The 26678-nt window shown below is 52.3% G+C and overlaps 1 protein-coding gene across 1 annotated transcript in view; it reads left to right on the forward strand.

The window, feature by feature from the left end:
* The window catches only part of ADAMTS2 (ADAM metallopeptidase with thrombospondin type 1 motif 2), a 225139-nt gene that overhangs the window by 125432 nt on the left and 73029 nt on the right, over positions 1-26678 (forward strand). Inside the window, exons 4-5 of the mRNA XM_077911167.1 lie at positions 3422-3624; positions 25443-25526. Coding sequence (XP_077767293.1) covers positions 3422-3624; positions 25443-25526 — 287 coding nt within the window. The remainder of the gene's footprint in view (positions 1-3421; positions 3625-25442; positions 25527-26678) is intronic.

Genomic DNA, 26678 nt, shown 5'->3' on the forward strand with positions numbered 1-26678 from the left:
GTGGGGTGGGCTTGGCCTGCAGGGATGCAGTCTTCTGTCTACCGTGGATCAGCCACCCGTGGGAACCAGCAGCCACCGGTGGGTGAGGTGTGTGCGGAGGGCAACAGGAGCCAGGGCAGTGCTGTCCTCACACCTCAGCAGGAGATGGGCAGTGTTGACAGCTTGTTATCCTGGCCTGAGCCAGTAGTGAGGGATAGAGCAAGGGTAGGGTGAACTCTCCGTCACTGTGGCTTAGCACATGGGTTGCAGGCATGCAGGGGGGCTCCAGGGGTTGAGGGGAGCATGGCAGTGAGCTCACCTCTGACCCTAAGGGACCAACAGAAGCAGAGGGCCTCAGGCCAGGGAAGCAACCAAGTGCATATGGACAAGCCCAGAAGGCCAGCACTGGTGTCAGGGAATTACTAGGCAGCTGACCCAGGACCAGACGGGAGCTGAACTCCTTGCAGCAGGACTTGGCTTGAGAGACAGGCCTGCTAGGACCAGGGTGTGGTTGGTCAGGGTCTCTGCATGGCCTGGGCTTCAGGACTGAGCCCATTGCTGGGAAACTGAAGAAATATCCAAGATTGGCACGGTGGAAGGAATGTCAGCCTGGCTGCTGGGTCTGTCAGTGCTCATGTGGCCTTGGGCTGTCTTGGCAGACCCCACCGATCCTGGGGTTGCTCCTATGTCCTGCCAGGCCTGAGCAGGGAGGAGGCTTCCAGGGGCCGGGCTGCAAGGCAGGGTTGTCACCTGCCTCTCCTCATCTGCACTTTGCCCTTGGCCTTAGGTCTTGGGGGAAGGTGTTCTAGAACATAATGTCCAAGTCACCCCCCCCAAATCATCATAATTAAAGTAATAACTTGAGCAGTAGTAATTATGCTTGAGATAAAATTGTCATTTCTGTTGCATCTTTAAGAAATGTTGCTGTTTTTAATGGACCTGTAACATAAATGTAGCTAAACACTGTGCTTGCTTGACAGAAGCAGCTACAAGATGTGTCCCAGCCAGCTCTGGCTCGGTGGCAGCCCCTTTACCCTCCCACCCACAGGGAATATTGGGAGGGATATACTGCGTGGCAGCTCCCAGGGTTAGGGGCAGGAGCATACTATGATGCCTTTGGGGGGTCAGGAGGGCAGTGAGGGTAGCGGGGCAGGTGGCCTGGGGACGTGGTCCCCGTGTGTCCTACCTCCAGGCATGGCTGTCAATCCGCAGCCTGGTGTTACCTGTTCATCACCTCCTCAAGAGAAGATGGCTCTTCTATATTTTGTTTAACATGAACTCTCCCAATTTTGAAATACTGTCAACCAAATAAGGTCTTTTTAAAACACCACGTGGCCCTAGTATATGCCTCTCTGGTCTGGTTTTGCCCAGGGACCACCTGTCAGTGACCCTTGGCTTGAGAGGGGCAGAGGGTAACATCTAGCCTCTTCTCCAGGGAAGGTTTTTTTTTTTTTAAATGGAAATTACCATTTTTCTGCTTCTCAAGGTGGTTCTAAAGGTGAGCTGTCCCTGCTTGTTGGAAATGCAAAGAAATAAATGTGTAAAAATAGAGTAGCAATTCCTCGAACCCCCTGTCAGATTTAAGTAGCTGGTGTCTCCTCTGGGAGCGGCAAAGATGGCCTTGAATCATCTCCAGGCAGCCCAGCAGGATGATCAGCTCTGAATGGGCACTGCCTGCATGCCTGCCTTCCCAGTGTCCCCAGCCCTGGAGGAGCCTGGGCAGCATCTGCCAGGTGCGAGCATGTGTGTGGGGGTCAGGGTGCCCTGGGGGATAGCAGGGCTAGAGCAGGGGGCACAAGGACTCCAGGAAGTACAGGAATGCCAGCAGTTGCTCAGCCCTGGCCCGACTTCACCTCCTTTACCTCCTTCACCTCCTTTACCTTCACTTTCCCTTCTTGATAGGTCTGTCCCATGATCGGTGGCAGGTTTGTGCCTCACGCCTAGCAGACAGCAGGTGCAGAGCAGAGAGCTCCTGGCCAACAGTCTGCTGTGCTGGAGTTTCATTAGTCTTTCTGTCTGTAAAGAGGGGACAGCAGTGTACAGCACAGAGGCCCGTTTGTCAGCCCTGGCTGAGGAGACATATGCACAGGGCTGAGTGGTGGGGCAGGACTGGCGGGCAGGCTGCCTCCCTGGACTGGGAGCTGCCACGCTCTTTTCAGAGGCTCCGTTCTGCCTCCAGCATCTGCTGTGTGCCACTGTGACATGGAGGGATTTCCTCCTTCTATCTGGAGGAGGCAGCAGACCAGAAGCTTTGGGGACGAGTGAGAATTATTCTGGAAGACTCTTTGTAGAGACATGGTGCTGCCGGGAGCATGGACCCCACCTCCAGTAGCAGAGGCTGCAGGGACTGGACACCATAGCCTGGGTTGGTGATGGCCTGATGACCTGAGATCCCAGGTCCTTCCCAGGGCAGGTGCCTGGGAAAGCCAAGGAGAAGCTGGACCCTGGGGTTAGGGCCCCAGCACAGACACAGAGACCAAGACAGGGATGTGGGGGGCTTCCAAAGGCTTTGGCACTGGAACTTAGCAGGCAGTGTGGTCTGGGGCTGCTGGCAATGACAAAGGTCAGCCTGGTCAGCTCAGCTGTGACCCTGAGAGTGCAGACAGGGAAGGGCTGGGAGTGGGAGCTCTAGTCCAGGGTGGGCTCCAGGCCCTGGTGGCAGAGAAGGAGAAGAGAGCTGAGGCAGATCCCACAGCTGTGAAGACAGTGAGATGATATTCTGGGGTCCTTGGCTGAGGCCCCTTGGGCCCCCTCCCTCACCACGGCTGACTTTGGAGAGCTGTCACCAGAGGGCCATGGTCCCTGCACAGTTGAGTCACATAACTACCCATCTCCTCAGCTTGTGTCCACGGGTAGGCATAATTCACTGGGGAGGGGCGCCAATGGGAGGTATCAACCCTGGAGTGGGGTAAGTGGGCTTGATCCACAGATGAGGGGCCTTCCTTCAGCAGAGGAAGGTTTCAGAAGGGGAGCTGCCTAAAGAATTGGTGTGGGACACATACCATCAGGTCTGGGTCTCAGTCTCCCTGGTTATCATGTGGTGGCCACACTGGGGACACCAGACCTTTGACACCTGAGCAGCCCTTCTTGGGTATTCGAGTATGTGAACAGGTGAAAAGAGCTGGCTCTGGTCATACACTTTCCCAGCTCAGCATCTCAGCTTCTCAGCCTCTCCATTCATCCCTTGGTGTCAGGCCCTAGGCTCTGTGATGGCTGAGGCATTGGTTTGAATGCTTTTGGGTCCGAGCCCATTTGGCATGCACCCTACCCCCTCTGAAACTTGGTTCATTCTTCTGTAAAATGGGGACAGTTTGGGTCCTGTGAGTTTTCAATAATGATGGCCAGGCTGGTGCCGAGTTGCACCCAGCTGGGGTATTGCCATGTTTGGATGTACCTGGTAAGTCTGGGCTGCTACTGCAGACTGTATCCTCTGTCTTTCTAGGGGCCCTGCTGGGCAGCCTGGATAACCTCAGCCATGCCCTGGGTGTCCTGGAGGAGCATGTCAATGGCTCAAGGCGCAGGACGCGAAGGCATGCTGCCGACGGTGACTACAACATTGAGGTCCTGCTGGGTGTGGATGACTCTGTGGTCCAGTTCCATGGGAAGGAGCATGTGCAGAAATACCTGCTCACACTCATGAACATTGTAAGTAGGAGCCGGTGGCAGGGGTGGAGCAGCGGGGCTGAGGGACAGGTAACCAAGTCCGGGGGCAAGGCCCCCCAAGGCCCCAGTGGAGACGTAGGTCAGGGGCAAGAGGACGCGAACGAGCTGATGGCTGGGCAGAGAGACCTCTGCCCGCCTGTCCACCTTCTTCTCTGCCTGCCTTAGGTGAGTCATCGACTTTCTGGAATTCAGCCCTCTCGTCTACAAGGTGGGGCCCAAGTCAGTTAGATATGCAGAGTGTGTTTTACTTTGGACAGTTGTCACATTTAATCTCATCTTATTTTTGAAAAGTATCTTTAGTGTAGTAATAATAAAGCGACCATGATGCCTACAGTCATTGAGCTCCGATGAGTGACTATGTGCCAGGCGCGTGCTGGGCATTTACCGTGCATTATCATAGGCAGTCTTCACACTAACTCTATGAGACTGCCTTGAAAATATGCACTCCTCTCCAAGCATTACACTGCCTTCCAGCCCAGTTGAGAGTCCTGCTGAAGGAAGGACTGTCTTCTGTAGTCACATCAACTCTTCTGATACCAGATCTATGGGTTTTCTGCACCAAGCGCTTCCGATGCTAACTACCCAGAGTTAACATGGACCCCATGGGGTAAGGGCTCAGTCCCACAAGACTGGCCCAACTACAGTCTGGTTAGAAGACCCAACCAGCGATAAGTCAAAGGAACCCCTCCTCAGTTTCACATGTTTGCGAGAACAGTTCACAGAACTCAGGAAAACCCAACTCACTATCGCTGGTATATTATAAATGATGCAACTCCAGAGTAGTCACATGACAAAGATGCATGGGGCAAGGCAGGTGGGAGGGGGTTGAGAGCTTCCCTGCCCTTTCTGGGAGCACTACACCCCAGCACCTCAGTGTGCTCACTAACCTGGAAACTCTCAGAACTCCATGGTTTAGGGATTTTGCGGAGATTTTATTGGCTGTGGGTGATTGAACTCAATCCCCAGATCCTCTTTCTCCTTAGAAGCCTGAGACAGGGACAGAGGATGGGTGCTGGAAGTTCCAACCTTCTGATTGCGTGGTTGGTGCCTCTGGCAGCGGGCCCTCCATCCTGAAACTATCTAGAGCCCACCAAGAGTCACTTCATTAGCATAAACTCAGGTAACGTTGAAAGAGGCTCATTAGGAATAACAAAACTGCTTCTGTCACCCTGTCCCTGGGACATTACAGGGTTTAGGAGGTCCGTGCCAGGAACCGGGGGGCAGAAACCAGTATATATTTATTATTATGTCACACTTGGGTTGGCTCCTGGCCCCACCATTACCTGGTGTGGAGGGTCCCTCTGTCACACATGCCTCGTGCTGCATGAGCCAATAGGAGGAAGGCTTGAACTTTCTCTTGGTCTGGTCAGGTAACTTCATTTTATTCATTTACACCCTCGTGCTCCGACTGTACCCCAACTTTGGATAATAGGATGGTTTGGTTAGTTTCTTGAAAAACCTGAGAAATACAAAAATTCTCTAAATGGAAACATTTTGTCACAGCATAAAAAGGATTTTAGGAGATAAATTGGAGGAGCTGAGGAAGAGTAGTTGGGTCAAGTCCTTTTTCCCCTGTGGCATCCAGCGAGCATTTATGGGATGTATGCTTGTCCCAGGGCATGCCAGCCAGCCTGGGGCTCAGGGAGAAGGGGGGATGTTTACCCCTCTAACCGGAGCTCCCCTCCCGCATGGTGGGGTAGGTGAGGCACCCTGTTTGAGCGTGCTTTGCCCTGACAGTTACTACCCTGTCAAGCTCTGTGTCCTCCTTCAGGGCCATGTGTACCTGGGAGAGAATTCCGAAGTCCTGGGGAGGAGGGAGATTGAGGAATCGTGAGTCCGTGAGAAAGGGTGACCGGCCAGAGCAGCGCCGTCCAACAGAACCTTTTACAATGCTGGAAATGCTCAAAATTCTGCCCTGTCCAGTGCAGCTACCACTAGCCAGCCCTTGAGCACTTAGAATGTGGCTGACATGATGAGAGAACTGAATTTTTATCTTATTTTATTTTCAATAGACTTTTAAATCCTACTTAAAAATTTTTTTGACTGTGGTCAAATATAAGTAAAATTTACCACCGTCACCATTTTAAAGTGTGCAGTTCAGTGGCATGAACTACATTCCCACCGTTGCGCAGCCATCCCCACAAGTCTTTCATCCTGCAGAGCTGAAACTGTCCCCATCGGACACTAACCCCTCTGCCCCCTTCTCCAGCCCCCAGCAACCACCATTCTATTTTTGTCTCTATGATTTTGACTACTCTGGGTACCTCATATAAGAGGGATGTTTGTCTTTTTGTGACTGGGTTATTTCACTCAGCAGAATGTCCTCAAGGCCTCTCCGTGTTGTGGCATGTGCCAGAATGTCCTTTTTTTTAAGGCTGAAACATATCCCGTTGTGTTTATTCATTCACCTGTCGAGGAGTCCTGGAGCTGCTCCACCTCTTGGCTATTGTGAAAAATGTGGCTGTGCACACGGGTGTACAAGTATCTCTTCAGGTCCCTGCTTTCAGTTCTTTTGGGCATATACCCGGGGGTGGAATTTTAGGATTATATGGTAGTTCTATTTTTTACTTTATGAGGAACCTCCCTACTGTTGTTGTCCCCAGCAGCTGCCCCAATTTACCTTCCTTCCCAACAGCGCCTCAGGGTTCTGGTTTCTCATCCTCACCAACATTTGTTCTTTTTCTTTTTGATTATAGCCATTCAATGGGTAATTTGTAATTAATTTACATTTGGCTTTAAATCACCATTGTGACCAGTGGCTACTGTGTTGTGGCCCTGAGACCCTAGGGTGCTGGCTCATCTGGAGCTGCAGCCAGAGCCCCGAGTGGCCCTGGAAGCCCTGGCCAGAGCAGGTCTCCCTCTCCCTGCAAGTACACAGCTGGTTATGGGGCCTCCCAGCCCTAAAGCCAAATCAGCAATGTGGAGGACAGATGTGGCGGCAGCTGGCCCTGACTGTGCTCCAAGTGAGGCATTTGGTCAGCTGTGAGGTCATCCGGGGCGAAGGCGGAAACACTTCCAGTGTCTGAGGCTTGGGGACCAGCTCTGGATGGACACAGCCTGTCCCCTGAAGAAGATCATAAAGGCCCTGGGAGGAGGGTCTGGTGAAGGTTCTGGTGGCAGGAGCCTGGGAGTGCAGGCTCTGAGGAGGGGCAGAGGCCCAGGTGGACAGAAGGCAGGTGCAGTTGGACCCTGACAGCTGGAAGCTGGGCTGGTTTCCTTCATCATTTAGGGTGATTCTGCCTCCAGGGCTCCCTTTGGGGTCTCTTTGTGGCAGAATCTGGGCTGGGATGTGTGGGTCCTGGTGTGACATAGACGTTTGTTTCCTCGGATATCCACTCGCTCCCCTACCTTGTACCTATTCAGTGTGTCCCCTCTCTCTGTTTCTTTCCCTAACACAGTGACCTTGGGATCCATATGTCCTAGTAGGTGCAGGTATAAAATGGGCCAGAATCATTCAACCTGCAATGGACTGTGATGTGTATAAGGAAACACATGCCAGGTTTATTGTGTTAAGCTATTGATATGGTGGAGACTTTGTTATGCAGCATAGCTCATCCTATGCTGACTAATACAGCTGGCACCTGACCATTCAGTCAACAAATGTTCACTGGGCATCTTCTATATGTCAGGCAAGGGGTATGGCCACAAGCATGACAGGACATAGCCATAGCATTCTGGTGGGGGGCATAGACAGTATTCAAGCAAAGAGATAATTACAGATAAAGACAATGAAAGAAATACAAAGGTGAGGTGGAGAAGGACTGGGAAAGGTAAGCCACTTTATGCAGGTGGTCAGTGAGGACATGCATAGAAAGTAACATTGGAGCTAAGAATTGAATGATAGCGGATGTCTGTGGGAAGTGGCAGGATAGAGTGTTGAGAGGAAACAGATGGTGCAAAGGCCCTGAGACAGGAGTGAGGTCAGCACATTTCAAAGTGTGAAAAAGAGCTGGTGTAGGGAAAAAGGGGCCCAGGTAGGAAGAGAAGTTGCAGTTGAGCAGGAGCAGTCACTGGATGTGGAGAGGGACTTGAATGTGACCCTAAGGGCAGTGGGAAATCACTTAGAGGTATCACTTTTTTCCTGCATTTATGGACAAGATATTTTATTCCCTTTTTTTCATAGAGAAATGGGAGTTAATCAGTCTGTCCCTCTCTCCATGTCAGACACTCAAGGGTGAGAAGGGTTGGAAATGTTTGCTGAGCATCACAAGAGCCACCTGGGTGCAGAAAATGTCTCAGGGCATTCAGACTCCCCACCCCTACCAGCCCATTCCAGCATCTCCTGCCAGATCCCATTTCCTTCTTTTCTTCTCTAAATCTTGAAAATAACATTCTTCTTTTTTAAAAGATACTGCACCTAACACAGACAACATATTATTTAGGATGGAAAATTAGAATATATTCCTGCAGGTATGTGAATATTTTCTCCTACCAATGAGGCCTACTACCTCATTTTATTTTTGTTTTTATTTTATTTTATTTCTCTAAAAGGTTTTATTTATTTATTCATTAGAGACATACAGAGAGAGACAGAGACATAGGCAGAGGGAGAAGCAGGCTTCCTGCAGGGAGCCTGATGTGGGACTGGATCCCAGGACCCCAGGATCATGACCTGAGCCAAAGGCAGATGCTCAACTACTGAGCCATCCAGGCGTCCCACCTGCTACCTCATTTTAATTATGGCATCATATTGAATCACATAGCATACTTTTTATGTAACTGATTATTGATATGACATATTCATATAACAAAATTTATTTCTCTATTAGAGGTCAGATTAGCCACTAGCTGTAATGAATATCAGCTAAATCTATTACTCCTTTACTATTTCCTTAAACTGAGTCCCTAAAAGTACAATGCTTGGTCAACAGGTATGTACATTTTATTTTATTTTAAAAGATTTTATTTATTTATTCATGAGAGAGACACAGAGAGAGAGGGAGAGAGAGAGAGAGAGACATAGGCAGCGGGAGAAGCAGGCTCCCCAGGGGGAGCCTGATGTGGGACTTGATCCTAGGACCCTGGGATCGTGGCCTGAGCCAAAGACAGATGCTCAACCACTGAGCCATCCAGGCATCCCAATATGTGCATTTTAAAACTTTCTGTGCCAGAATGTTCTCTGTAAGGGTTTCACCTATTCGCACTCCATTGAGCAAATGCCTGTCTCCTCTTCTCATAGCACTGAATTCTTTTCAGCTATGGTAATTTGAAAGCTACAGCTGGGATATACTTTTAGTCATTAAGTTGTATTTTTTTTTAATGTAATGAGGTTGCATCTGTAAAAAAATATCTATGTACCTTAAAACAGCAATCATCTTCCATGTTTAGGGTAGGCCTGTTCATGTCCTTTATTCTATTGGGATATTAGTTTCCTTCTTCTTAATTTGAAGAAACTTTATATTAGCATAGGCTAACTTTTTTGTTTGTCATGTGGGTGGGAAATATCCTCCATACTTTTGTTCTTTGCCCTTTGTTTTGTTTGGGGCAGTTTGCAATGGTTTACATTTCTGTGTATAGTGGTATCCTGACATCTTTCTCTCCTCAGCTTTTCCCTTGGGTGCTGTGTTTAGCACTTCATGCTCTCCCCCAGAAGTTAATTTTCTGGAGCTTCACTCTGGTTGCTCTGGCAGATTCGCATGGCTTGTTGTCAGCAGCATCATTTCCCAAACCCACGGCCTTGCACTGATCACCTGGCCCTTCTTGCTGCGTTCTAGCCGCAACAGCCCCACACTCAGAGTGTCTCCTATTACCAAACTTCTGGGGCCCAGGGCCAAGTAAAGATGTGGCTCTTTATGAGATGAGGAAGAAATGCCTCAAAAGGTACATATGAAGCCTTTTCCTTTTCCTATGATCTCTGTTTCTCAGCATGTCAAGATTTAAAAGTTTTCTACTGATTGTCGCTCTAAGGAATGAAAAATTAGAATTTTAAATTATTTTTTAAAAGATTTTATTTATTCATTAATCACACACACACAGAGAGAGAGAGAGAGAGAGGCAGAGACACAGGCAGAGGGAGAAGCAGGCTCCATGCAGGGAGCCCGACGTGAGACTCTATCCTCAGTCTCCAGGGTCTCCAGGGTCTCCAGGATCACGCCCTGGACTGAAGGCAGCGCTAAACCGCTGAGCCACTGGGGCTGCCCTAATTTTAAATTATTATTATGAAATTTGCCAACTATTTTTATATTGTACAAAGCTTATTTTAAATGAAACTATTACAGCATTTAACTTGGATGTGGAATCACCAAAATTAAACAGATTTGTATTTTGTGGCTCGTGCTCGGAGGGTGCCAGAAATTCAGGCAAAACATAAGCCAGACTCAGAAAAGGTTGGAAGGAGGAAAAAAGAAGCCCCCAGGAATGGAGACAGTGAAGGGAGCACTCTCTTAAGCACAGATTCTCATAGGTGCCCCAGGGTCCAGCTAGCAACATGGGCTATGCCCTCTGGGCCTGCCAGCTGCTTTGTCCCCCACCTGCTGCCACTGGAAGAACACATCATGCTGTGCCCTGGCATGGGGTGGGGTCTGGAACATTGAAACCATCATCTCTCCTTCTCCCAGGCCCCTACCCCCACCCAGGGCAGATGGTCAAGGTTCTTTACACTTTAGTACCTGGACAGGGTTGTGTGAGAGGCTCACCTCCACCAACACTTGTGTGGAGCTGCCTGCCCTGGGTGGGACCACTACTGCCATGTCCTGGTCCGAGAGGCCACAGGGCACGTGTACCCTTCTTGCACCTGTGGGCAGGCCCGTGCCCAGAGCAGAGGGTGGCCGTGATCAAAGGGTGGGGAGTGGGTGGCCAGGACCTTGCCCTGTGCAGGCATGACCACATGTGAGCCAAGACTTCACTATCACATTGGACTTTACTTACAAAACACAAATTCAAAGGTAAAATGATGAAGAATTTCAAGACAGCAACCACAGAGCATTAAACCCCAAGGGCAGGGCCTTTGTGGGTACGGGCCTTGGTCATTGGCCCAGGAACTTGGAAACATGAGCTCTGCCCTGAGACCCCACAGCCTGGCCCAACCGTCCCCATATACATGATGTGGCCTGTGCTTCCTGCTTTAGGGCCCCATTTTCCATGGCCCTTCTCCATCCTCTGCTTTTCCAGAGGCTCAACCCAAAGCTATACCCACTCTCGGCTTTCTGCCCAGATGAAGAAGGCTGTGCCTAAGAGGGTGCTAAGGCCTTCTGAGCACTGGGGCCAGGCTGTGGGTGGTGGCCTCATCCTCTGGGGCCCTCACACTGGTTTCTAGCTCTCAAATCCCAGAGCCTCGAAGGTTGCTGGCAAACCCAGGATGAGGCCCCATTCCCTTAGCCCAGGGGTCCTTAGCCTAGTCAGAGAGGCTGGGAACTCCTGGGAAACCCATTTGAGAGGGTCTGTCCACTGCTCGAGGGAGGAAGGATCTCCTTTCCGGTGCTGGGAGGGCTGTGAGGGTGGAACTAGAAGCCATGGCCAGATATGTGGCCCGTCTAGCCATGCTGGCTCCTCCAGGCCCCATCCCTGCACCACTGCTGGGCCCCACCCATCTCTCTGCTTAGATGTGACCCTCCACAGCTGGCCTCCCTCTGCTGTCATCCCACTCCTGTTCCTACTCCTCTCTGCCTTCTACCCTGGCTCATGCTGTGGCTTCCACTGACCCAGCCCTGGGATCAAGGAGCTTCCTTCTGCCTGGGATTCCCCTCTCCTATGGGCTCTCTGGGTACACTGGGAACCGCTGACTCTTTCTCCTTAGAAATGTGCTCCCTGCTATGTCTGGTGCTCCCAGGCTGGGCTTCAGGCAACACGCCTGAACACACTTGCTGGCTCTACCAGGGAATCACCACATTTTCCCCGACCTGCTCTGCCAGCCCCTGAGCAAGTCTCTGCTTCCAAACTTGGTGCCGTAGCAGCGCATGCCAGGAGTCATGCTCATATGCAGCCTGCATGTTCGTGGCACCTCCAGTTCCCTTGCCAGGCACAGATAGTGGCTTTTCTCCTGGCTCAGGTGACAAATATCTTGGGGGAAGACCAGAGCCTTGACATGTTCACACATGCATTTTTGAAAAGCAAAATTTATGCCAGGACTTCCAGAAATCTACACCTTGGGCCCAAACCAGGGCTGCTTATGTGGCTTAGAGCCTTCAGCTGAAGCGCTAACCAGTGTTGCTCTGATGGGGGATGTGCCCCTCCCCCCCGAAGGTGGCTCAGGATCCTCTCTTTGCCTCTGTGAGCATTTGGCAGAGGCTGTGGAGGCCACCACTGTCTGCCCCAGAAGTGTCACCCTTTTTGTATGACAAACATTTTAAAACATCAATTTTATATCAAACTAGCCTTGGGCATATTACTAGGTTAAAGCAAAATTCACAGAACTTTTTAAGATAAACAGAGATTCTCGAGTAATGTTGCCAAAACTATAGCCCCAGGGCCAAATCCAGCCCGTTATCCTTTTTTAAACAAAGTTTTGGGATACAGCCACACCCTCATTTATGAATGGTCTGTGGATGCTTTGTGCTCTCACAGCAGAGTCGCTGGGACAGAGACAAGTGGTCCCCAAGCCTGACAATACTCACTCCCTGGTGCCCACAAAATATTTGTTATCTGGCTCTAAAGAAATTCCTCCATACTTTGAGTTCCCCATGAGTTGTGGCCTCAGCTAGGTATAGAATGTGGACCAGATCCTGCCTGGCAAAGTTCCCACCTTGCCCTGCCCTTGGTTTCTTCATCTTTGAACATTCCACATGCTCCGAGAACCCATAAAGGCCAGCACAGCCCCTAGGAGACAAGGTTCCCCTCACCCTTTTCAGACCACAAATCCTCTGCAGCTGGAGCAGCCCTTTCCTGCAGGCCACACTGCCCTGAAGCTGAGCTCCACCCTCTCCCTGCTCAGACCTTAGTTCACCCCCACTCCCACCCTAGCCTTGCCAGCTCAGTGGACCTGTGAGGTCACTTTGGGGATTCTTTCAAAAGCAATTAAAGGAGCTGATTTAATAATCATTTTTAAAACAGCAGAGTAAGAAGAACAGATTTCTGGGCAGACAGAGCTGTCTCTCCCAGCTGTGTTAACTGCCTATGTTCTGGAAGAACTCCTCAGCCCCCAAAACATCTCTTCTGTGGAGGGCAGTCACATTCCTTAGGGCCACAGAGAATTGTGCTCCACAGACTTCTGTGCTTTCATAGTAGAGGCCATACCCTTTGACCCCCCCTAGCATGGGGACAAGCCTCTGTACAGTATGTTCATAAACAAATTTTGTTGAATGAATGATTTCTGTCTGTGCCAGGATTCCAATATTTTTCCTTTTTTCTTTTCTAATTTAATCCAGAAATTGGCCTGGGTTTACCAAAGCCCTGCCAGGGTTTGCAAACAATCAAAGGCGTCCAGGCTCCATTTCTCACTAACTTCCAAGAATGTTGGGGCCGTGTGGTGATGGTGGGGAAGGCAGTGGCAGGTCAGGAATGTTTTGTGCTGGTCCCCGGGGGAGGCGGGTATCATCTCATGAACTGTCCCTGGAATTGCAAGCCAGCCAGGGTGAAGGTTCTGCCCCAAGTCCCGGTTCACGTGTCTCTGGTTCTGGTTCCTGGGAAAGAGAAAACCAGCTCTGGAACCCGACACTGAAACTGGCTTCCCGTAAGTTGAAGGGAAGTAAGCAGGGTTCTCTGGCAATGGGGGACACATTTGGGTTTGGGCTTGGCCAGAGCACAGGGTGGAAGAACGGGAAGCAGAAGTTCCCATTGTTGCACGACAGCTCCCCAGGCTTTGGGGCATGCTGATGCCATGGGCTGTAGCGAGACATCCTCATGTGTGTCCCACTGGACTGAGAGCATGGCCCTGTGCTCTGCCAGGAGGTACAGCCATCAGGGCCGATGGTGTGTGCTTGAGAGAGGGCCACACTTTCATATGGAGCCAGGCTGGAGGATAGGCCCGGGTGAAGGTGGCTGTGGACAGTAGGGAGTGGTGGGGACTGGGGTGTCGGGAGAGGGCATGCCCCCGGAGATCTCCTCTTGGGTCCTGCTTGCTTGTGGTCATGGAGGAATGTGCAGACCCACTGTTGCCAGCTCTCTTTCTTTCTTTTTTTTTTTTTTTTTCCATGGGAAGTTGAGAATCCAACTTTTATGGGAAATCTAATTATTTTTCAATGTCAGCAATAAATTGAAATTAAGACCTCACATTGCACAAGTGAATCAGAACACGACCGCAGGACAAGTCTGGCCGGTCAGCTGGTGGATGGTTCCTTCTGGCCTAGAAGAAAGGAGGCGACTGCCTGCCCTGCTGTGTCCTGTGATGGGGGATAATTAGTGCCACCTCCCAGTGCTGGTGTGAGCATGACTCGAGTTAAACACCAGAAAAGTCCTTTGCAGAGTCCTGGGTCTGCAGAGAGTAGCCTGTGGACATGAGCTATTCCTGGCAACATGTTTGTGCATTGGGCGCTCTCTGAACCCCTGATCTAAGTAGGGCCCCATTCTGGGCACTGGGGTACAGAAGTGAGTTGTCATTTTCCTGTGCTCAGAGAGTTTGGAACGTGGGAGGGATGGGAGGCAAGGAGAGGAAGAGTAATTACGTCCTGGTTAATGCAAGCGCTGATTGTATAAATATAGGGCATTCTGGGGTCATGGGGAAGAGCACCTCAGACAAGGGCCACTTGAGCTGCCCCTGAACAGAGGCAGGGGTTAATGAGGAGAGGAGCCTGGTGCATTCAGGTGTTGCTGCAGGCCATAGGAGAACATGTGCAAAGGCCCAGTGGCAGTACCACATCACAGTATGAGGTTGGGCCCAGCTGGGGCATAGAGGGCTGGAGTCAGGCTGGAGATGAGGTTGGCAGAGCCTTTTGTGTCAGACTAAGGGGCATCAAAGGGCTGATGCCTGCGGTGCCATACTATGACAGGGGAGTGATGAGGTTGTTCTGGAGTCTAAAAAGAGAAACTTCTCTCTCTGAGAGTGTGGGGCTTATGCCTTCTGTTATCAGAAACTTGTCCCCCCATAGCCGGAGGAGATGGAGTTTTTATGCCTGGCAGCCCCGTGTGAGGAGACACCTGATATTCCCACATTGTCCCAGTGGCCCTGGGTGTTCCCTCTCCTGGATAAGCTCACCAAGGCTCAGGGAGGTTGGGTGGTGCAGCTGGGGCATGGCACGTGGGATTCACGTACATGTGGAAGACGGGCCCTCCTTGGCGACCTGGCCTAGGTACCTGTCCCTTTCTTGCCATTCTGGTCTGAAGAGCTAGTGCTCCTGGACCCTTGAGGAAGAGCCAAAGCATATCCTCAACTTGGCTATCTCTTGCTGATTTCCCAACAGCATTTGACATCACTTGCCCTTGCCCCAGACTGTTTTCCATCTACTGCTTTGACTCTCCTGGTTTTTCCCTTGGCTTTTCCATCTATTGTGCCTTCCTGTTTTCTCTAAGATTTGCTCACTCTCTCATTCACCCAATCAGTGGATGTTTAACGAGCACCTGCACCTGCTGGGTGCCAGACACAGCTGCAGGTGCTGGAATGTGGTGCTGAGGAAGCCCAAGATGGGGTGGTGGTCCTGCCTGCACAGAGCCCACATTCCAGATTCCAGGGGGGGCAGGGTGGACAATGGGACAGTAAGTACCTCTCCCACCCCCTGCAGTGATGATGGCGTAGGTGAAGAAAGTTCCAGTTGGGGGAGGTACCATGGTCTGGCCTTACCTGTACCTCTTCTTCCCTGGGGTGTGTGCCACCCCACCCCCACCCCTAGGATTCTCCCCAGCCTCCCTCTCCTCTCTAGGAGGCTGCCTGACAGCTGATGTGGAAGTCTGGGAGCATCTTGCCCTTGGCCTCCCTGGGGGAGCTGATGGTTGTCAAAGCGGGAGTTAGAGTCCCCGTGGACAAGGAGGGCCAGGCATCATCACTCCTCAGTGACAGCCAAAGGCAGCTGCGGATTTCGTCTCTGCAGACTCCAGCAAGGAGGTGACAGCTGAGCTGGAAAAGCAGCGAGTGTGGCACCACACTGGGCTCCAGGTCTGGGCCGGCTTAAGCTGTCACTGCCAGCCTGCTCCCTCAGTGCCAAGCACCCGGGGGATCCTGGGGTACTCCCCTGCCAGAGGGGGGCCTGGTGACAGGTCTCAGGGGGATTAGGAGTTCACAGAAAGGTGTCACACATTTAATGTCAAATTCAGGGGATCTGCTTATGTGATTTGCATGGTCAGCACCCATGCAAAGGGCCCAGCACGTACGAGGTGTTAAGTCAACATCTTTTGAATAAATAAGTGGGTGAATTCTCATAAAGTGACTATGGTCTTACAGACTCCCATGAAAAAACCAGACTCTTCCTGTCCATGGAAAAGATGTCCCGGCAGGCCAGCTGTCCTCGTCCCTTCTTCCTTATGACCACAGCTTTTTCTCCACCGTAGACACTAGATGTTTGAATCATCAGGTCATAGGGATGCATGGTTTTAATTTCAGACTTGCCAAATCTTGCTCTCAAAAGCCTTTGCCTCAATTCCCACTTGTGCTTCAGTGGGTGAATTTCTCAATGTCGCCTAGCCTGTTTCCCCACGGGTAAAACAGGGGTAATAAAGCTCACTTGGCAGAGTGTGGGAGGTAAAGAAATGATTCGAGGAAGCCCATGACACAGGTCTTGGAAGGTCATGACTTACCAATGAGGTGCCACAGTCATTTGTTTGTGACATCTGCCAAACTAGCCCAGCTCTCGTCCTTGAGAAGCTTGGCTCTCATAGGGACACACTCACCTGCTTTAGGTCAGTAGGGTGGATGAGGGCCTTGGCAGCCCTGAGGCACAGCTAGTGCCCTCTGCCTGGCTGGAGAGCCCAGAGTTAGTGCCATTTCACTCAGAGGGAGCCACACTCTTGGCACGACCTAGGGCAGGCTTGGGGGTTCGGTTGGGCTGGGAAGCCTCAGTGGGATGGAGCTGGCCAGATGGAGGGAGCTTGGGCTTCATCCTAAAGCTTTAAGAGCTAACAGGTTCTAGGCCCTGAGAATATAACAGCCACAGATACAGAAGAGCCCTTGGTTCTTGGGGCATAGGTCCAGGGGAGGGAGGGGGCAGCTAACAATCTAATGAACTAATGAGGGCATTCGAGATTGTGATGGAGGCCAAGGAAACAGCCTCGGGGGAGGGTAGCATCTGAGTTAGCCAGCACCCAATGAACATGGGACACGGGCCTGGGGAGCCGGAGAGCACCAGGTATAGAGGCAGGGTGGTTTACACACCCCCTCTCTGCCCAAGTCTGGAAAGGAGATCTCGTGCCTCCAAGAAGTGCCCTGTGTCACATAGTGTGTTTATCTTTTGGGTGTTTAGTCTGAGCCTGGGCCCAGGTGGGTTAACATGCCCCACAGCCTGGGAACTCAGTGACTCAAACAGATTCTGCTGGTGTGAAGGGCCGTGTGCTTCAGCAAGGGCAAAACCACTTCCTACTGTGTTCAAGGAGGCTCCTTATGCCCTGAACGTTGGGAAGGGCACTAAACATGAGTGAATCATTCTCAGGGAGGGCTGTGCTCACAGCAGACAAGCCTGGAAGTGAGTATGATGCTGCCAGTAGGATTGGAGCAAAGCTCCTGAAGTTTGCTGGGAGCTCTGAATTACTCATGAGCCCTGCTTGTGCTGGGGGACACAGATGATGGTCTAAACTGTCCTGGTTTTCTGAGTCTTTTCTGGGTCAACGCCTGTTTGGCAGAGTCCTTCTCTTCCTCCTCATCACATGGAGACCCTGGGGCCCTGGTGGCAGTGGGGACGCTGGCCTAGGGGGTTCAGGTTTGGCCTTGGGCTCTTTACCTGGACTGCTCAGGTGTGCTGGGCCCCAAGTGGCCCAGGTCATGTGCTATGATGCCCTGTCCCCTCTGCAGCATCTCCCAGTCCACAGCCAGAGTAGGACAGGAACATCTGGAGCCCACACACACCCGTGGGGTCTGGGAGAGCCAGGCTGCTGCTCAGGTCTGTTCACTCACACCAGCGCCCACCCCCACCCCCACCCCATTTCTCACCTTGCACTTGGCACTACATTGGGAGCGGACTCTGCTCTAAATCTAAGCAGAAAGCAGGGCCCATAGCCCTTGGGATCTGTTTGACCATAACGGTGTGTGGCGGGTGGGAAGAGGCAGGGATGGGGCACTGTGACCCTGGGTCTGACTTTTTGCCTCTCCTCAGCCACCTGTCTTGACCTCCTTCACCCACCAGGACACTTTCTCCTCCTCTATTGCAGTCCCAAGGGACTTCCTGTGTGTTATGGCCACGCCTCCTCATGATGGCATTTTCCTGCTCTCTTTCTATGGATCAAAATGGTGGTAGGGCAGCAGAAAAATGTGAACCACAGAAGGAAGGAAAACGCTTTGTTTTCAGATGGCATCCCGGTGCCCAGTTGAATACAGGTGACAGAGATCACATCACAGGGGTGAAGATCATGCCTTTCAAACTCAGACTGGTGGGGGGAGGTGAGGATGCCACAAGGTCTTGCCACGAGGGCCCCTCCTCACAAAGCTTCTTCTGGACAGGACTCCTCATCGAGTCCCGGGGGCTCTGTGGTCAGATAGTGCCAAGGAGCTCAGGGGAACATCAGACAGACAGGCGATGTCCCTGGACTCTCCGGGGCCAGGGTTGCTGCCAGCAAGAATCAAGATCCCTGCCTTCTCTCTGCTCCTTCCCTGTTAGTGGCCTCTAAGCAGTGGCCTCAAGGGAACACCAGGCCCTGGCCTGCAGCCTCAGCAGAGTCTGCCCTTCCCTGTTCTGTAATATTACCACCTTTCTCATGAGTTGTTGGGCAGTGATGAGAACGTCAGGTCCTACATAGTGCTGTGTGGGAGGGAGAACACCCCTGTGTGGATCTTTCTTTCTGTCTCTGTCTCTGTCTCTGTCTCTGTCTCTCTCTCTCTCACACACACACACACACATGCACACCTGATGGGCCTTGGAAAATGCCTTGTGTGCACTGCTGTCCACCAAGGCCCTTCAGATAACCCAGAGCAGAGCCCCTTGCAGGTCTAGGAGTGAAGCCTGGGAGTGTACGCTATGCCTGGGGGGTTGCTAGATGCTTTAAATACAGTGTTGGGGCCCATCCTGGTGATAGCCTGAGGGGTAAGGCCCAGTATCACCTCCATTCACAGATCAGGACACTGACATGCAAACAGGCCAAGTGCCAGGCCCAGATCACGGGGAGCCCCTGCAACCTGACAGAGAGATAGGGAAGGGGCAGCTCCAGGGGTAATCAGCACCAACAGGGACTGTCTGCTGAGGCACCTTTGCTTTTGGTTTGCCTGGTAAACACTTGTTGAGCCTCCCCTGGGTTCTGGGCATCAAACTGCTTGCCCGGGGGTGGAGGAGCCCTGTCTCTACTCTGGGGACAGGCAGAGACATCTCCAGTCCTAGCACAGTGTGGCCTGTTGTGGGATGGGGGACAGGAACAGTTTGGCCTTCTCTGGAAGAGTCTTGGGGTCTTGGAGTCGTGTGCTTGGACCCAGTGTTGAAGGAAGGCTCTACAGGCCTCGCATTTTTGTTGTACCATCCAGTCAGCCCAGCCCATTTGCATTTCGTGGTATTTTGAGCAGAGAGGTAAGTACCATGTTTGTCCCTGCTTTGCTTGGAAAGTATTTGCTGAGAAACAAGTGGGAAAAGAAGATCTGCAAAGGGCACGTTTGTTCTCACAGTAAGACCAGGCTTTGGCTGCCCTGTTCGCGTGTCAGGAGATTTGCACGGATGAAAATCTCCCTCCCTGGAAGGCTGCAGACCCCTCTGCCCCAGCTTCCTGCAGCACTTTCTTTGTCACCGCCACATGACGGCCCGCACCTTCTCCTGAGGGTCCTCAGAGAGACTGAACTTCTTCCCAGTTATTGCAGGGGTTCCCAGAGAAGTCACAGAACACCCTGTGAGCCCCGCTTCCTGAGGCCTCATGATGGATTTTTCCATGTGTGGCTTGTCCGTCAGTGTGGTGCTGGGTACAGCTCGCACTGGCACTTAGTTGCCAAAGTTCAGCTCAGAGGAAAAGGTGTTAAGTTTCTTGAAGGTTCGGCGTGAGGAGTGGGAGGCCAGCTGGCAGCTATGGCACTGCCTGCCCCAGTAGCAAGCCCCCGTCCCTGGACCGGCCTTCCCTTTGCCTGCCCGTCCCCCCATCCTCCCAGCAGAGGAGAAAGTCACCTCTGCCCAGCAGCCTTCGGCCACCTGCCAGGGCTCACCGATGGCCAGGGTAGAACTCTGCCACAAAGAAGGCAAACTTTTACATTATCATGCAGAGCCTGTGTCCTTCCTTGTTGTCTATTCCAGAACAGAAGCTTGGCCGCAGCTTTGCATAAGCAAAAGGCACATTACAGTGTCTTTCCCCAAACAAGAGAGCCCTTGGCCTTGCTCTGCACAGAGAAAGGCTGCGGCTTTGTACATGTTCCCCCAAGGTTTAAAGATTCCAGGATCAATTTCTCAAGACAGGGCTCAAGGACGTTGTCCCGGCTTCCCCTCCTCCCACTGTGGTCTGGGCAGAGGAGAGCAGCCTCTGCGCAACACAAGGGTCCCCAGGGAGGGCAGGGTGTGGGTGGAGACACACTTGGGCACTCAGCTAGGGTCTGGGTCATTACAGGGCATCACCGGCCCCACTGGTCTCACACATTTTGCCCATTTCTTATAGTTTCATGTTCTTCAAAGTCATCCATTCACTCACAACTCTTTACTGAGCATTTACTGGGTGCTTGGCACTGCTGGGGACACAGCAGCAAGCAAGGAGGAAAGGTGCCTCTTATATCAAGTGCACAGTCCTGTCTGGAAGCAGCTACTTTTGGGGGTGCTTTTGGGGCTCATTGTGAGCAGGGACAGTTGTGTTGGGCAAAAAGCATGAGTAGACAGAGGGCCTGGTAAGTGCAAAGGCCCTGAGGTAGGGATGGGCTCTCTGGGCAAGGTGCCTGGAGGCCAGTGGCTGGACCACACTGAGCAAGGCCAGGGCAACCTGAGAAGAAGCAGCAGGGCTTCAATTTTATTTCAGTTGTAGTGAGAAGGCCTTGGCATGGGTAGGGATGAAGCAGAAGGGTAACTGCCCCCCCTTTCTTTGAAACCCATTTATCACCATGACTTTGTTTTTTCAGATGCTTTTCAGAGATTTCAAGAATTCTGGGGCTGGAGATGGGGAGAGGGAATTCCAGGGATGAGCCACTGCACAGACAGCTGGGAAGGGCAGCCAGGCTTTGCAGAAGGCAGGGCAGTCGAGGCCAGGGGCTCCCCAAAGTAGCTGTAGGGGAGCATGGGGAAGGCAGCCAGGGACCGCTGAGAGAGGGCTCCGAGTGCCAGCCGGGGTGGTGGTGGGGCACTGAGGGTTCCAGGCAGAGGAAGAGGAGGCCATATCTGCTGAGTGGTGACTGTCATGACCAACGGTGCATGGGGGTGTGTGGGCAGGATGAGGCAGAGAGCGCTCCGGGATCCCCCCCAACCGCACCCCTGCTGCTTATCTGAGAGATAGGGTCTGGGTCAAGGGGGAAGTGGGGAAACGTGAGGGAGGTGTTTGGAGGCTGCTTCCTGCCTCCAGTGACTGCACGTCCGTCAGCCCACCGCTCAGCAGCAGTGTTGTCGCCGCGTTCCTACTAAGGATGCAAGTGTTTCACTGGAATTTGGACTCATCGTTCCCCTTGTCTCGCAGTGGTCTCTGTGGCCAGGCGGGCCCTGCTGGCTTCTAGCATCTGAGCAGCATCCTGTGGGCTCGAGGGCTGGGCAATTTACAGCCCCCTGAAAAGCGGATGTCACCCTGGGGGTGGGACCAGGGAGGGCCCTCTCCTCAACCCTGCCCTGCATTCTCTGAGAGGCGTCATAGAGCCCAGGGCACAGCCCACCGACTTCCTGAGAGGAGGAGACTATGTGGAGCTGTAGCCCCTCTGGAAGGCACAGAGGCTTCCTAGGGGAGAAACCCATGAAAGGCCCACCGCATTTGACAGTGACCAGAGAGGTGGGCCGGGGGTCTCCAGAGTAGGCCTGGCTGCCAGCCTGACCCACAGCCTGGCCTCCCAGCTGGCCACCTGCTGGGGGTGCCCCTCTGCATCCCAGGAGGCTGGGGGGCAGGGTGCACCCATCTAGCCCAGCGTATGAGAACTGGCAGCCGGTGGGCAGCTCGAAAGGCAGGGCTTCCCCAGCCTGGCCCCAGCTCAGTGGCCTGACACCCCCGACTCTGGTAGCCTTGCCGCCGCCCCCAGCAGGATGTGGGCCTCTGCCTCATAGTATGTAGTGCTGAGTGGTGGGGTTCCTGGGGTTCTGGTCATCCCCAGTCCCAAATCAGGAGTCAGGGTCAGACCTACTTAATATCCAAGGACATGGGACCCTTACCTGAGATGAAAGTGGCTACCTTTGGGCATAGTGGCAGGGGTCAGGGGAACAAGAGGATCCCGGGCCCTGATCGGCAAGGTCTGGGCTAGGAAGTGGAAAGGGTCTCTTTCCTCCCTGTGGGGACAAGCATGCACAACCTCACTCAGAGCTTCAGCTTCCCCATTGCTCATGGGATTGACCACCTCTCACCCTGGCCTCTAAGGGCTGTTGGGAGCATAACATGAGCTAATTCTGTGAACTCAGCCCCGAATCCCTTCCAAATATCAAGGTAGGTCTTGATAAAACTTGTCTTCCTAAAGCTTGTAACACCATGGGCTTAGTGCCTACCCTCACATGGTAGGGGGTGAGTCCCCTCGAGGTGTACCCCAGACCAGCTCTTAGAAGTACGGTTAGAGCACAGGCCTTGGAGAGGCACTCTCAGGGTGTTGAGGGAGTCTCTAGCCCCTTGTTTTCTGGGGAGGCTCTGAGAGACAACCCTGAGGCATTTTTCCTTCCTGTGCAGAGCAAAGATGGACTATTTCCATTTGCCAACAAGGGCCTGGGGCTGAGGTGGGCCCCAGAGTGTCCCAGGGCTGTATAGGAGGTGCCTTCCATTCTATTCCACATCTGTTCCTCCCCCCCACTCACCCCTAATCTGAGCCCCACACTTTACACCTCAACTGCTGTAACTGGGCACTTTAATCTACTTTTCATAAAGAAGCCAGAGTCATCTTTGTTAAATGCAGTGTCATTATCTTTTTATCATGACTCCATATCCTCCACTGCTCTTTGAATAGAACTGGAACCCTTCTTACTACGTGAATACCTGTGGGGTCTGGCCTCAGGGGTCCTCTCCCCCTGCTTAGTCCTTGGAACACACTTCACTGCCTCTGACCCCAGGATGTTTGCACATGATGCTTTCTTTGCCAGGAGCACTCTCCCAGCTTTGCTGAGCTAATTCCTTGTCATTTCTTACCTCTGAGATGACATGCCATGTCCTTAGGGGACCCACCAATCCTCACCAGGGCAGATTCACCACTAATATGCCCCCTAGATTCCCTGCCTATCCTTCGAGGTCCTCGTCAGCATTTTCATGATTGTGGAACTGTTTCTGTGATTTCTGAGTGTCTCTCTCTCTACCTCCTGACAGAGGGCCAGGTCGGGGCTGGTTCACTGCTGAATCCACATGCTAACATGGTGCCTGCCATGGAGTAGGGCCAATAACTTTCTCCTGGGTCTGCTGGGTACCTGTAGAGGTCCATGGAGGAGAGGCCAGGCGAGGCAATTCTGAACCCCAGCAGCGGGTGGTGGGCTTCAGCAGGCCAGGGTGGCTCAGTTGGAGAAGTCCCATTGCAAATCTGTACAGGGCTCATTGCTGGGCTGGGGGGTTATATGCATGGCACGATGGACATCTACACATCTAAAGCTCAAACATGGGGGAAAAGGTAGCTTTCTTGAGTTCTTATATCTGATGCCACCCTCACGCTGGGATAGAGAAGGAAATGTGACCTGGCCCATGAGAGGTTCAGAAGGCTTTGGGAAGAATAGTCAGGGCAGAGGGTAAGTAAGCTCTGACTCTGGGCTTGTCTTAGTTCACTCGGGCTGCTCGAACAAAATACCACAGGCACAGTCACCTAAACAACACACATTAGTTCCTCGTGGTTCTGGAGGCTGGAAGCCCAAGATCACGGTGTCAGCCAATTTGGTTTCTAGTGAGGGCTCTCTTCCTGGATTGCAGGCAGCTTCGTCCTTGCCATGTCCTCACATGGCAGTGAGAGAGACAGTGAGGGAGCTCTCCGGTCCCTCTTCTTGTAGAGGCGCTAATCTCACCACAGGGACCCCACCCTCATGGCATCATCTAACCCTGTTTGCCTCTTGAATGCCCCACCTCCAGATTGCATTATGTTGGGGGTTATGAATTTGGGGGAGACATGATTCAGTCCAAAGCAGGGCTGGTTTATCCCCTGCCCTCCTCCCTCGGGGTAGGGGTGGTTCATGGCATAGCCCCCTTGTGTTGGCACACATCTGTCCCAGCATGCTCTGCCCTGGGCAGTGGCCCTCCAGGCTGAGGCTCTGCAGTTGGGGTCATCAGGGCTTGTGCTCTCCTCCTTGGCCATGCAATGTCTGCCCTTCTCTCCTGTAGGCCAGCACCCCGTTGACTCCCTCTGAGGCCCAGCTGTGCCCCCCAGAGCCCTAGGCCAACCTAGGCCAACCTACACACCAGCCCCCAACCATCCTACCCAGCTCCCTGGGAGCTGGCCTCCATTTGGGCTCTCTGAAGCCACCCCTTCTCAGTATGAACCTGTCCCCTCCCAGGTCCCAGACAGCAGAATTGGGCTCTCTCTACTTTTGACTTCTTCCCTAATGTTTCCACCCTCCCTGCCCTGTCTCCCCAACTGGAAGCATAGGCTGGGGATCAGAGGTAGAAGGAGTACAGTGAAACCTAGCCATTCCACCTGGCCTTTCTCTGTCTTCCCTTCTCTCCTGAGCCCTCCAGCTGCCGGAGGACTTCCCACATCACTGCCTTCTTCACTTCTGCTCCATGATTTTTGCTCAAAGCCCGTGAGCCAAATTGGCTGGGCTTGCTTGTGAGACATAAAGCAATACTTTGGAGATTTAAAAAAAAAAAAAAAAAAAAAAAACCCTCTCTTCCTCCCTTTTTAAAAAAGATTTTATTTATTTATTTATTTATTTATTTATTTATTTATTTATTTATTTATTTGACAGAGAGACAGAGCCAGTGAGTACAAGCAGGAGGAGTGGCAGAGGGAGAGGGAGAAGCAGATTCTCCACTGAGCAGGGAGCCCCATGTGGGACTCAATCCCAGGACTCTGAAATCATGACTGAGCCAAAGGCAGATGCTTAACCCACTGAGCTGCCCAGGCCCTCCCCATCCTTTTTTTTTTTTTTTTTTAAGATTTTTTTTATTTATTTGACATATATAGAGAGAAACCCTTTCTCTTGTAAGGAAAACTGGCTTTTAGGGCTATTGTCTCTTTTAGGGCTGTTTATTGTGGACTAAACAATCTAGTTTGACCTTCAGTGCCCTGCATGGGTGTCTGTGTGTAGGGCTGTGCACCCTGCTCCCCTCCATGACTTCATGGGGGGCTACGGGCAATCTGACTTAGTGGTGGTGACAAATACAGTGTCTTACTGCTTTTACCAAAGCTGTTCATTTGTACCTGTGTGGAAATCCAGTGCTCACAGAGCTTCGTGAGATGGGGACTCTTAAACCTGTTTTACAGGGATCCCTGGGTGGCGCAGCGGTTTAGTGCCTGTCTTTGGCCCAGGGCGCGATCCTGGAGACCTGGGATCGAATCCCACATTGGGCTCCCGGTGCATGGAGCCTGCTTCTCCCTCTGCCTGTGTCTCTGCCTCTCTCTCTCTCTCTCTCTCTCTCTCTCTCTGTGTGTGTGACTATCATAAATAAAAATTAAAAAAAAATTAAACCTGTTTTACAGAGGGCAGGGCACAGCGTGGATGCGAAGGCACAGCCTCCCCTGGGCCCTTCCTTGTCAGCTGCAGGTGGTCCTTGGGCCTGTGGTTCCTGCTGACACCTCCCTGGTTGTCTTTCAGGTAAACGAAATCTATCATGATGAGTCCTTGGGGGCCCACATCAATGTCGTCTTGGTGCGAATAATCCTGCTGAGCTACGGGAAGGTGAGTGAGCCCGTGTCTCTGATACCGCAGAGCCCCCATTTGCTGTAGGATGAATGGGGCCTCCCTTGAGGCACTGGGCCTCCTCCTCTGAAAGCCAGCACCTCCGCACCTGCCCCCAACTGCCCTGTGGTACCTGTAAGAAGCAAGAAACTGTGAGTCACCCCTATATTCTTGATCCCTTTTCACCTCACTCCTTGTTTTAAAACATAGGTTTTGTGATTATTCAGGTGTGGGGAGGCCAACTGATCAAGATATGACTACCATGGAAAAGATGGTTTGTCACCACACAGGGCTACAGGGTGTGTGGCAGCCGGAGGGAGTGGGGAACTGCTGTTTTCGCAGGAAGGGCTGGGTATGGCAGGGTGCACGGTAGGAAGGGGACTGGCCAGTGTGAGTAACTCCTGGGTGACTGGAATGCGAGAGTTCCTTGAAGGAGGTGGCTGGGGGTGTGGACTCTGACTTGGTTGGTTTACATTTGAAAAGCCTGCTCCAGAGTGGTGGCTTAGTGTCTCTAGGAATTGGGGAACCCCTAGGGGCAGTCCCTCTAGGGTCAGCATGGCCCCAGACGTCAAAGCTTCAGAAACTTGAGGTTGCTTTATCCTTCACCTCACCTCCTACCCACCTCTTCCACCTCGTCCTCCTCCTCGTCTTAGCTTCTCTGTCCTCCTCTGCATAGCTCCTGCCCTCAAGGGGGCTCTCCTGCCCTTCCTGCCTCTTGCTGTCAAACTTGGAGCGGTCTTTCCTAGCCACGTGCAGGGGTCTGTGCAGCAGGGGTAAAAAGCTCCTGGAAACAGTGACCTGACACGGAAAGGTAAGGGGGTACAGAGAAAGGAGAGATGGTGAGGAAGGAAGAAGCTTCGTGCCGGGTGGCTCAGAAGCACCTTACTCATGTTAACTCACTGAGTCCAGGGGCCGATGGGGAGGTGGGGCCATGATGATCCCTGTTTCACAGAGAACACTGAGGCTTAAAGCGGTTTGGTGGTGTGCTGGGTGTGTAGCCAGTGTCATTTGGCTCCTTGGGACTTGGGCTTCTTACCCTAGCAGCCAAATTCCAGAACCCATGGTCTGACTTTGCTCAGTAGGTACAAACTCAATCACCAGGCCTGGTAATTAGGTGTAGGGTTAAAGTCCTCTGCTCAAAGACAGAGAATC

This window comes from Canis aureus, chromosome 10 (genome assembly GCF_053574225.1).
Source record: "Canis aureus isolate CA01 chromosome 10, VMU_Caureus_v.1.0, whole genome shotgun sequence".
Classification (NCBI taxonomy): domain Eukaryota; kingdom Metazoa; phylum Chordata; class Mammalia; order Carnivora; family Canidae; genus Canis; species Canis aureus.